This window comes from Condylostylus longicornis, unplaced genomic scaffold, assembly GCF_029603195.1.
Source record: "Condylostylus longicornis isolate FDR11 unplaced genomic scaffold, ASM2960319v2 ptg000003l, whole genome shotgun sequence".
NCBI lineage: Eukaryota > Metazoa > Arthropoda > Insecta > Diptera > Dolichopodidae > Condylostylus > Condylostylus longicornis.
The window spans coordinates 3,582,053-3,594,679 of NW_026577972.1; the positions used below are offsets into that span (position 1 = coordinate 3,582,053).

The following is a 12,627-nucleotide window of genomic DNA, read 5'->3' on the forward strand; positions in this document are numbered from 1 at the left end:
CAATTCAATTCAATTCAATTCAATTCAATTCAATTCAATTCAATTCAATTCAATTCAATTCAATTCAATTCAATTCAATTCAATTCAATTCAATTCAATTCAATTCAATTCAATTCAATTCAATTCAATTCAATTCAATTCAATTCAATTCAATTCAATTCAATTCAATTCAATTCAATTCAATTCAATTCAATTCAATTCAATTCAATTCAATTCAATTCAATTCAATTCAATTCAATTCAATTCAATTCAATTCAATTCAATTCAATTCAATTCAATTCAATTCAATTCAATTCAATTCAATTCAATTCAATTCAATTCAATTCAATTCAATTCAATTCAATTCAATTCAATTCAATTCAATTCAATTCAATTCAATTCAATTCAATTCAATTCAATTCAATTCAATTCAATTCAATTCAATTCAATTCAATTCAATTCAATTCAATTCAATTCAATTCAATTCAATTCAATTCAATTCAATTCAATTCAATTCAATTCAATTCAATTCAATTCAATTCAATTCAATTCAATTCAATTCAATTCAATTCAATTCAATTCAATTCAATTCAATTCAATTCAATTCAATTCAATTCAATTCAATTCAATTCAATTCAATTCAATTCAATTCAATTCAATTCAATTCAATTCAATTCAATTCAATTCAATTCAATTAATTCAATTCAATTCAATTCAATTCAATTCAATTCAATTCAATTCAATTCAATTCAATTCAATTCAATTCAATTCAATTCAATTCAATTCAATTCAATTCAATTCAATTCAATTCAATTCAATTCAATTCAATTCAATTCAATTCAATTCAATTCAATTCAATTCAATTCAATTCAATTCAATTCAATTCAATTCAATTCAATTCAATTCAATTCAATTCAATTCAATTCAATTCAATTCAATTCAATTCAATTCAATTCAATTCAATTCAATTCAATTCAATTCAATTCAATTCAATTCAATTCAATTCAATTCAATTCAATTCAATTCAATTCAATTCAATTCAATTCAATTCAATTCAATTCAATTCAATTCAATTCAATTCAATTCAATTCAATTCAATTCAATTCAATTCAATTCAATTCAATTCAATTCAATTCAATTCAATTCAATTCAATTCAATTCAATTCAATTCAATTCAATTCAATTCAATACAATTCAATTCAATTCAATTCAATTCAATTCAATTCAATTCAATTCAATTCAATTCAATTCAATTCAATTCAATTCAATTCAATTCAATTCATTTCAATTCAATTCGATTCAATTCAATTCAATTCAATTCAATTCAATTCAATTCAATTCAATTCAATTCAATTCAATTCAATTCAATTCAATTCAATTCAATTCAATTCAATTCAATTCAATTCAATTCAATTCAATTCAATTCAATTCAATTCAATTCAATTCAATTCAATTCAATTCAATTCAATTCAATTCAATTCAATTCAATTCAATTCAATTCAATTCAATTCAATTCAATTCAATTCAATTCAATTCAATTCAATTCAATTCAATTCAATTCAATTCAATTCAATTCAATTCAATTCAATTCAATTCAATTCAATTCAATTCAATTCAATTCAATTCAATTCAATTCAATTCAATTCAATTCAATTCAATTCAATTCAATTCAATTCAATTCAATTCAATTCAATTCAATTCAATTCAATTCAATTCAATTCAATTCAATTCAATTCAATTCAATTCAATTCAATTCAATGCAATTCAATTCAATTATTGTTAATTTAATATTAACTTTTGAGTTGTTTCATATTATTTTTTCAATTTATTTTTCATTTGATTTTAAATAATTTACTTTTTCTTAAATTACATATGTACTTAGTTATTTCTCACTTATTTTTATTTTTCAAATAAATCACTTTAACTTTCCTATATAGAATGAACACAATACGATATAAATAAAAAATATTTAAATTTGACACCAGATTTGATCAAAGTTTGCTTGATGTGTAAACGGTCTAATAATCTAAAAGAAACCTCATTATATAGTATCCGTGATACAAATTGAACAGATGTTTTAGTTGCATAGCCATATTCACGAATCGAAATCACATCACTAAGCTACTTATATTGGAGTTTATATAAATTTATACTAATACTTTTTCAATAAGAATATTAAAAATAATTGAAATAATTGTAAAACAGTGTTTGATATACTAAAAAAATTAATAAAAATATGGAACATATGTTACCGAGTCCAGGTTTTTCAATACCAAGTATTGGAACACCAATTCATCAACCAGAGGCCGATCAAATGATCAATTTGAGCGCTGCTAATGCGGTGTATCAGCAACAAATGCAAATAAATCAACACGGAGCGTGTTTAGTTCAACAAAATTCTCATAGTACTCTTACAAACGTATTTGGAAGCCCTCCTAGGACCGTAAATAATTCAAGTATAATCTCTAGTTCTGTTCAATACAATGCCTCATCACCCAAACACATTCAGTCATACCTGCCTACGTTTAATACACCACAAAGTTTAATGCCGCCTCAAACACCGGTTAGTAATTTTATGTTATACTTAACTATGAATAACTATTCATTTTAGCAAAGTTTTATGTCACCGATGGTACCAATGCAAGAAAGAAGTAGCAATGAAGTAATAAATAACATACATCAAACTATGGGCCCAGCAACACCTATGACTCCAATGACACCTAGCTCAGTCGATTCTGGAATTGTTCCTCAATTACAGTAAGATTATCTATTAATGAAATATTTGCTTTAAACTTTGATTTTGTTTTTAGAAATATTGTGTCAACAGTTAACCTTAGTTGTAAGCTCGACTTGAAAAAAATAGCTTTACATGCCCGTAATGCTGAATATAATCCAAAACGCTTTGCTGCTGTCATTATGAGAATTCGCGAACCTCGTACAACTGCTCTAATTTTTTCTTCTGGTAAAATGGTTTGCACCGGAGCGAAAAGTGAAGATGATTCAAGATTGGCAGCACGTAAATATGCAAGAATTATCCAAAAATTAGGCTTTTCGGTAATAAAATTTTATAACTCACTGAGACGATCAAAATGAAATTTGCAATTAATGTTAAATGCTATAGTCAGAACCTGATTTAAACATCTCACTCAAAACTGAAATAGCTTTACGAAATAAACTTTGATTAATTATTTTCCTAATTTCACCCACAACTTTTAACTTTACTAAAATTCAGTTGACCAATTTTATTTAAAATTCTTATTAGTATATAATACTTCAATGATCAAGTAAAATTATTTGAAATCTTGTGTAAAAACAGCATAAGTTGGGTTGCATATACATATATATGTAAGTATTTGCAGTATGGAACTTAAGAATGCTTTTGCATGAAAATGAACAAGTAACTTGAATTTTGGATATAAAACTTCTAACAAAATACGCTCAATAATAAGAATAAGAAATAATAAGAACTGGGTTCGGATTGTGAAAATTATAGAAATTTAAAATAAAATTAAAGGATATTTCGCTTGTTTTATAAAAAAAAATAGGAAAAGGGTTTCTTAACGATTCAGAAAAAAACAAGATTTCAAATATATGTAGATCATTTGCTCTCGCAGCCTATACACTCTTAACTAAACTGCATTTGGAAAAACTACCTTAAAAGAAGTGTTAGGAGACGTTTTATACGTACATTATATTTGTCATAAACAAATTTGTAATATAAAATATGAAATTTCAACAAAAGTGGTAGTTTCTAATTTCTTTGAACTTCAGGCAGAAATCTTAGAACTTATTTGGTTGGTACGAAATTTTTGATCGTCTTTTAAAATTCAACCACAAATTGAGCAACTTTTATTTGAATATTTTCAGGCGAAATTTTTAGATTTTAAGATTCAAAACATGGTTGGTAGCTGTGACGTTAAATTTCCTATTCGATTAGAGGGTTTAGTTCTCACACATGCAACATTTAGTTCTTATGAACCAGAGCTATTTCCTGGACTGATATACCGTATGGTAAAACCTAGAATAGTGCTGTTAATATTTGTGTCCGGGAAGGTCGTGTTAACTGGTGCGAAGGTTCGCCAAGAAATATATGAAGCATTTGATAAAATATTTCCAATTTTAAAAAGTTTCAAAAAACAATGATACATAGATATTAATGATAGATAAAATAAATTTAAATCAGAAATTGGTTTATCATTACTTTTAATATTTCTAATTCCTTATATACTTATGTATGTATGTATGTACATAATATGGAACCCAAGAATAAAAACAAGTAACAGTTCCTGGTAACGCTATATATGTATGTACATACATTTTCAGGTCACCAATGAAGTTAAAATCAAGCCGAAATCTCAAAAACAATGAAGACTTCCAAGACCAAACAAAAATTTTTTTGAAATATTGCGAACTCAGAAGTTCAGACTAGTCTCAATTTGTTCGAATTATAGTCTCAATTTGTTCGAATTATAGTCTCAATTTGTTCGAATTATAGTCTCAATTTGTTCGAATTATAGTCTCAATTTGTTCGAATTATTAAGTGTCGAAATAAATACTGCGATTGAAATATTTTTTAGTAGCCTTCCGTTTTGACTATAATAAAAATCGGATGTTTTAAAAATTGCAATGATATTTTTCAAACGAATTTATCAATAGATTTTTTTTAAATTTTGAACCAAAAAGGATATGTAGCATTGTAGAATCAGCAAAGCTACAAATATTAATCAATTTCCTTCAGGGAAATAATTTCGAATACCCCTTTCAAGTAAACTTCATATAAACTTGGAAATTATATTAGATTTGATCCGTGAGCCTGGTGGACTTTCACTACAAGCTTCTTGACAGTAAGTTTATATATTATACAATGAAATAAAACCTTAGCCCCTTAGTATCTTTCTTAATATTGTATTATTTTTGCCATATCGATGCGAATCTAAAAAGTTAGTGCTTTTGAAATTCTTCTTTTAGGGGTATTATGAAATCTTATGGGTCATAATGGAATAAAATTATTTCGAAAGAAATGTCAAAACGATATTTATTTCATGTGACTAGAAAAATTTTCAAAACTTTGACTTTCATGCACAGTTTATTTTACTTTAAAACTTTATGATGGAGACTTTTATGATGAAATAGCAAAATAGATTTTAATTTTTAAATATCTATAATAAGGTAAATGTAAATAAAAAAAACTAAAAAAACACGAGAAAGTTTTGTGAAGTAAAATTTCGTCTGTTAAGGAATGAAAGTGTATAAAAGAGACAACGCAATATTTTTTAGGATTTTAATTAAACATTCCATTTATTGGATTTTATAGATTTACGTGGGTCTTTGTGTTTCGAAATTCTAGGAAGCCTCTTACACTGTTTTGATTTTTTAGACAATTGTATAAAATAAATAATTCACTGCTTCGTTTCATATTTATTCATACTGTTTTAATTTTAACCAGAAATAGGGTTTGTTCGGAATCATCAAATAAAAGTTGTTCGATTTTGCCAAAATCTAAAAAATATTTTAATTTTTGATACAATGTACTTATTTTTATAAACACATTGTATTATGTTACATTTAAGAATTTAAAAATCTGATGTATGTATGTATTGTATTATTTGATTCTATTACTTACTTTACGAAATCATTTTTGCTGCATTTGAATTGTTTATTCTAGTGTTGAAAACTTAAGATACTGGCTCTGGCCCTCCATGGTTTTCAAAAGAGTTGAGGGTACTTCGCAACAAAAACAATAAGCTGTAACGCAAATATCTCTTCACTTAAGGCGACAGGGACTATGATAATTTCCGATTGTCGTATGATCAATTTAAATTAGAAGCAAAAGAACGTTACGACTACTATATCTATAAAACTTCTGACAACTTAATACGTAATCCCAAAGTCTTTTGGATATTCATAAACCATATCTTTGAAAAATATCTTTCCAATTTGGGTTCTAGTTCTTCTCCTGCACTAGATGATGTTCCTGAAATTATTTTAAGCAGGTGCTGCTCTTCTCTGGCGCCCATCTTAACCGTAGTTTTTAATAAGTCTTATTCTTCGGGCATTTTCCCGTCCATGTGGAAGGAAGCTTTCAATAGGCCAATCCATAAGAAAAACAATAAAAATGACGTGTCAAACTATCGTTCTATAGCTAAACTGTCGGCAATTTCTAAGGTTTTTGAGTTGATGGTATATAACAACATTTATTTCCATTGTGAGCGTCAGCATGGCTTCTTCAAAAAAAAATCCACGGTGACTAACCTAGTGGAAGCCACGCAAGTTTTCTCGAATATGGAAAATGGGTATCAGACGGACGCAATTTACACAGACTTTAGCAAAGCCTTTGAAATACTACCACATGAAATTATTATTTTATAATTGAAAGTCTTAGGATTCCCTGACAACTTCTTAGCCTGGATAAAGTCATATCTCTCTGGCAGGACTTACAGAGTCCTTTTTCGTTCAGCAATTTCCTCACCTCATTCGTCTAATTCTGGTGTACCCCAGGGTAGTCACATAGGTCCACTGCTGTTCATAATTTCAATTAATGATGTTGTTTCCATGCTAATGTACAGTGAGGTATTAATATATGCTCATGACATGAACATTTTTAAAAAAATAAGCTCTACAAATGATGCGTTGTGTCTTCAGAATGATCTTAACCGCTTCTACGATTGGTGCTCAAGTAACAACTCAATCAATGTAAATGTGCACAAATGTGCTACTCTAGGCAAAATCGGCCATTTTTTACAAACTATACTTTGAATGGCCAAGCTCTTAGTCGAGTTGATTCAATAAAGGACCTGGGAGTTTGCTCCGATAGCAAGTTATCATTTATAAACCACTTTAATTATATCATATGCACATCAAGCTCGATGTTAGGTTTCATTAAACGGTGGTCAAAGGAGTTTAATGATCCTTATGTCTTAAAATGCCTAGTCCATCCTAATCTTGAATATGCTTCACAAGTATGGTCGCCTTATTACGATATTATATTAGTAGGATTGAGTCTATTTAAAAAAATTTTTTGAGGTTCGCACTGCGCCTTCTTCCTTGGGAAGACCCCATCATTCTTCCACCTTACGAGCACAGACTTAAATTAATTGACCTACCCACACTGGGTAAAAGACGTGACGTCGCGGATTCATTTTTCAGCTTATGAAAACTGTCTTAATCTCCTCCGACATTTTAAATAAAATTGTGATTAATTCCAACCTTAGGTCTCGTTCCCCAGATCTTTTCATGGTCCCTTTTCATAGGACAAATTATGGGAAACATGAACCTGTCAGTAGAATGCTGTGTTTATGCAATAAACACAGACTTGACTTTTCACTGAAGAAAGACACGATGAAAAAGCTTCAATTTACTTATAGTTAAGTACCCTTTGCTTTATTTTAACAAATTCTTGTTTTAGCTTTTCATTGTTTACATTCATATTTAATGGAATATTATTACTAATAAGTTTTATTTTGTAAAATTTTTAAATTTAATTTTTAAGTCAAAAATTTTTTCTTTCTAAAAAATATGTATGTATCTGTACATGCATTCTTTAATTTTAAGTTATGTAAAATATTTGAGCTAAACATAAATAAATAAATAAATATATCACTTTAATAAAACTTTTTGTTTTAATTTATTTTAATTAAAAAACATAAAAAACATATGTATAAGAATCAAAAAAATTTTGGACACACAATTTGGCAAATATTTTAAGGTTAACAACGTCGCAGACACAACAAATAAATTCTAAACATAACATATCGTAAAATTTTTAGCACTTTCCAAAAAATTTTTGAAAAAAAGTGTTTATTAGTTTCACTCTGTCCGTCCGTCCGTCTGCCCGTGTGTCTGTTTACAAAACTTCTACACTCTTGAAGATAGAAAGCTAAAATTTTACATGTATATAGATCTTTACTAGAAACTTATTTTCGTACAACAAAATTTTTAGCTATCTCCCCCCCTCTAAAAGTTATACCCCCCCCCCTATAAAAGTTATACCCCCCCCCCCCCCCCCCCCCAAAAAAACCTTAAAAATGACCTTTTTTAACTATTTGTTGCAATGAAACCATAAGCATTTTTGAAATTTTGCAAACGCAGAAAGGCAGTGGCTTGCTTCCCTTACCGTGGCATACTACAGTTAAACTTTAAAAAAACAAAATGGCCGTTATCTAAAATCCATTTTTACCAAATTTTTGATGTCGTTTTTTTTCTAGGCCCCAGGTTGTAGGAACCCAAAATTTTAGCAGCTTTTTTAGATACTAATAAATCATTTTTTTCGTTAAAGGAAAATTTTTTTTCATCTCCACCCCTTCTCAACTTATCGACTCTTGAAATTTAAAAAAGCTAACGGTCAATTCCATTACATTAAAAAATATCATTATTTTTTTTAACTCACGCAATTAACCCTTAAAATCGAAATATGTTAAGCCCTCTTTAAATTAATTTTTGCTTGCATAAATGAAGCAAAAAGACTGCATAATTCGTTTATCCTAAATATATGCAATCCTAGAAATAGTTTCGTATATGAATGAAAATATTTTTATAAATATTTTACATATAATAGTGTAAAAAAACATCTGACCATTGGTGCAGTGGTTATGGCACCGGCCCTTTAACAGAAGGGTAACAATACTAATAAATATTATATAAGTAATTTTCAAATATTCATGCTTAATATTCGATATTAAAAACTAAGAAAAATAAACAGTAAATATTAATAAGCTCAAATAATTGTAATATAAATAAAACTACGGCAGGCTAGTCACCTACCTAGTTAAACTGTATGACGCTATGAAACTAGTGCATGATATCATGCACTAGCCCTATGCTCCTTCTAGGAGTGAATAAGGAAAAAAAAAAAAAAAAAACATATAATAGTGTGGTAGATATACATGGACTGTATTTAAAAGCAGTATTTTCACTAATTGTTGAAGGGAAAAGTGTTATAATACATTGGTTTGCACCAAACTTTATTTATTACAAAAATGCTCATGCGTGGCAGCAATGTAACTTTTTTTTATTGAAAAATTAAATAATTTTTTTTGTTTTTGTTACAGTTTTATCTTTTATTTCTATTTTCTTTTTTTCCTTTTTTTACTTATTTTAAATTTTGTTTTATATTTATATAAAGAATGTTATTAGTCTCTAATATAAAAATAAGCAAAACGCTTACTAACGCGGAAATGAAAAAATTATGAATAGGTTCCTAGATGAAGATGATGAAGGATGTCTAAACCTAAGAGAGTGTGAAATTTCAAGTCTGATAGTGAGTTTGAAGCAGTCTATGTAATAGAAAAGATGAAGTAAGATGGACTGGTAACGGTTAAATAATCACAACGAACGGTAGTCAGATGATATACTCAGGGAATGATCAGGGGGTAGTAATGAGGTAGCTATAATATTAAACAACACTATTAGAAAATCGTTAATAAATTGGAAAGCAGTATTTAACAGAATAATAACGACAAAGATAGATTCTAGATTACGAATGATATCAATAGTGCAGTACTATGCCCCTACTGAAACCTCAAGTACAAGAGACGTAAATAGTTCCAGTGGTGCGTTGGGTCCCTTTGGTTATGGTACTCTTTGTAATAATGGAAGACGTCCCATTGATATTTGTACAGAACACAACCTGGCAATTGGCGGCACGCTCTTCCCCTACAAAGACACGCAAGTATACGTGGCAAGCAAGAAATCAAATTGGCCACATCTGCATTTGCAGTAAATGGCGACGTCTCTGCTGGATGTAAGAAATCGCAATGGTGATGATATCCACGGTGATCATGTGCTTCTTACTGGTGATGTAAAATTAAGACCATCTTCAATCCACAACAAACTTATCAAGAGAATGTCAAAATTAAATAAGGCAGGATTGGCATCTGAAAGTACGAAAGTTCAATTTGTATCCAGAATTCAGATGCAGGAACTATCGAAAATTATATTCAAGAAATCTACAGGCGAGCAGGGGAAGAAGTACTTGGCTTGGTTGAACCAAACCGGAAAAAGTGGATATTAAAGAAAGAGTGTAAATGAAACTTGGTCAAAGATATTGCAAAAAAGAGAAATAAAAGAAAAACTACTCACGCAGCCATTAGAAAACTTGAAACAACAATATAATAGTTTTGCAAAAGAAGTCACACGATCTGCCAGAAGAGGGAAACGAAAGTTCTACGTGAACGTAGCCCTAAATACAGAAACAGCCGCTCGCGGTAACAATATGCGCGACCTATACAAAAACATTCAGAAACCAACAAAGAATAACATCAACAACGAGCAGCCAATTAGAATCTCAATGGTGAGCTCCTTATCTCCACTCATTATTGCATTAAGGAAAAAAGGAATTCCAGAAAAAATTATAAACATAATCTAAGCAATGTATGATCAGAATGAAACAAGAATACTACATAATGGCACATCAAGCGAGCCAGTCATTATAAATAGTGGAGTTAAGAATGGTTGCCCACTCTCACCGGTACTAGATGTATAAGATGATAATTAACCGGTTCCTTAGAAGATCTTAATTACGGATATGAAATTGCCCTGCTTTTTCATACTTATTTCCATTCCGAGGAGATGCAAGTGAAACTCGACCTCCTACATACTAGAGCCAAAAGTGCTAGCCTCCAAATAAATACACGAAAAACAAACTCCCTAAGAATAAACTGCTGCAACACGAACACGTTCATGATAAACGACACAACTATAGAAGACGTCACTAAGTTCAATTACCTTATAACTACAATACATTTCATACAACAATTATAATAACTACAATAGGAGGAACAGACGACATTTTGAACAGGATCAAGCTAGCTAGGGCAGCATTTGGTAGAATGTGGGCTGCACTTAGGTCGTCCAGTCTCAGCAGAAAAACCGAGCTGAGATTGTTTAACGCATGTATAAAACCGATACTCCTGTATGGGAGCGAGATTTGGCACAAAAACTAAACCAGTATAAAGGTATTCGTCAACAAATGCCTCAGAAAAATATGTAGGACCTTCTGGCCAAATAGAAACTCCAACTTAAAGCTGTGGGACCTTACAGGTGAAGAATCCATAGCCACACAAACCAAAAAACGAAAATAGCGCTGGTTGGGGCACACATTAAGAAGGCCACAAAATGCAGTTTCACGTAAAGCACTAGAGTGGAACCCGCAAGGAAAACGAAAAGTGGATAAACCACAATGATGTGGGTAATAAAAAAAAATATCTTATCAGCTTACAAGAACTTCTGGGAATAGTCATAGCATTATATAGAAAAATAATTTTACATGTAGCACTCAAGTTCCCAAACGTGATAGACCAATTTTTCCAATTGAGTGCTTAATCTCCCTGAACCGAAAGTTATTGCTAAAGATGTTAGCACATCCCTAGGGCCTTGGGTAGTTTTATTTGACAATATCATGATGGAACTCATAGTAAGGCAATTTCGGCCTGTGAAATTTAAAATTTTGATCAGTGAATTTTTAGGGCTTTTAGAATTTAAAGAAACCTACTCTATCTGGTACAAAAAGGCCACGAAATTGAGTAAAAGAAACCGGTGTGGTTTCTGAGTTTGCAGCACCGTATGTGAAGCTTTTTTTATAAAAAAAACCTTTGTATACGTGTTGAAATTGCGATACGCCGATGTGTAGGGATGATACTACGTTAATATATGCAAAAATTGTTGACAAAAAATCGGTGATTTAATACCCTTTCACTAAATTGTTGCAAAATTTTTTTTGGTTTTTGCTAAATTTTTCTGTTTTTGTGGCACGGAAATTTTGAATATACTTAAATAATCTTAATGAATCCCCATTTTTCTAATTGCAATTGTTTTTTTGTTCTATAAAAGTATAGAAATTTTAAGATTGAAATACAGAGATATTAACAAATAAAGAATTTAAGCTTTTTTTGGGAAATTTATGGACAAGAGGCAAAAGTGGTACATGTGCGCCTCAATGTCCCTAAAATTTATGTGTGCAAGATTAATATTCACTTTCTATTGTTCATAATTTATTATATGAGAAAGAAGACAAAAAGTAGTATGAAAATTCACGTAGCGAAAGAAGAAGAACAAAAATCCACTGAATATACGCATATTGAAAGATTGAAAATGGTAAAACTTGTCACCTAATATAAACTCAGGTCGATTTCATGTAATAGGATATAATTGGAAAGTAATCAAAAATGTGCATCAATGCAGCATCGATGCAAAAAACATTTGATGCTATACCGATGTGGTGCGTTTACCTTGCTGATGCAATATTATTATGATATTTTTGGATACTTTCTAAATCATATGTTTATTGGCGTTTATTTCGAAAAGGTTTTGTGTAAATGTATTAAAATTATTAACAACTGAAAATCTAATAAAAAAAGTTTTTAATTTCAATTTAGTTTTGGTGATTTTAATATAATGGAACATTTAAAAATATTAATACCGTGCAGAAAGAAATAACTAACTTTATTAGTTATTGCGTTAAAAAATTATTAACTTAGTTATTAGTTATTGATTTAATAAATTATTAACTTCTCAGCTTCCATTTAAAAAAACTTTGCGTCCATACAAAATCACGAAAAAATTGATGCACTGCTAATTTAATAAGATGCGCATACGATGCGTATTTTTCACATTTTTTGACATAAAATTCAGAGATTATCGTATTACTGCATT

General features: G+C 29.6%; 1 protein-coding gene across 2 annotated transcripts; it reads left to right on the forward strand.

Annotated features, from left to right (window-relative positions):
- Positions 1-2,073: 2,073 nt before the first annotated feature.
- LOC129606083 (uncharacterized) lies at positions 2,074-4,179 on the forward strand. 2 transcript variants are annotated; one of them, XR_008696745.1, is made up of 4 exons: positions 2,074-2,542; positions 2,591-2,736; positions 2,790-3,777; positions 3,847-3,985. XR_008696745.1 is itself a non-coding variant. In XM_055516187.1 (4 exons), the coding sequence occupies exons 1-4, from the start codon at positions 2,216-2,218 to the stop codon at positions 4,120-4,122; spliced, it is 993 nt and encodes a 330-aa protein (XP_055372162.1). In that variant the 5' UTR covers positions 2,074-2,215; the 3' UTR covers positions 4,123-4,179. The 2 variants fall into 2 exon arrangements, 1 of the variants encoding a protein (XP_055372162.1); XM_055516187.1 differs by having other exon boundaries at positions 2,790-3,033; positions 3,847-4,179.
- The last annotated feature ends 8,448 nt before the right edge of the window (positions 4,180-12,627 follow it).

Bases quoted from the DNA above. Each gene is read 5' to 3' on its own strand.
- LOC129606083 (XM_055516187.1), top strand. From the start codon at position 2,216: ATGGAACATATGTTACCGAGTCCAGGTTTTTCAATACCAAGTATTGGA. The intron at 2,543-2,590 runs GTTAGTAATTTT...TATTCATTTTAG, and splicing joins TAATGCCGCCTCAAACACCG to CAAAGTTTTATGTCACCGAT. The intron at 2,737-2,789 runs GTAAGATTATCT...TTTTGTTTTTAG, and splicing joins GGAATTGTTCCTCAATTACA to AAATATTGTGTCAACAGTTA.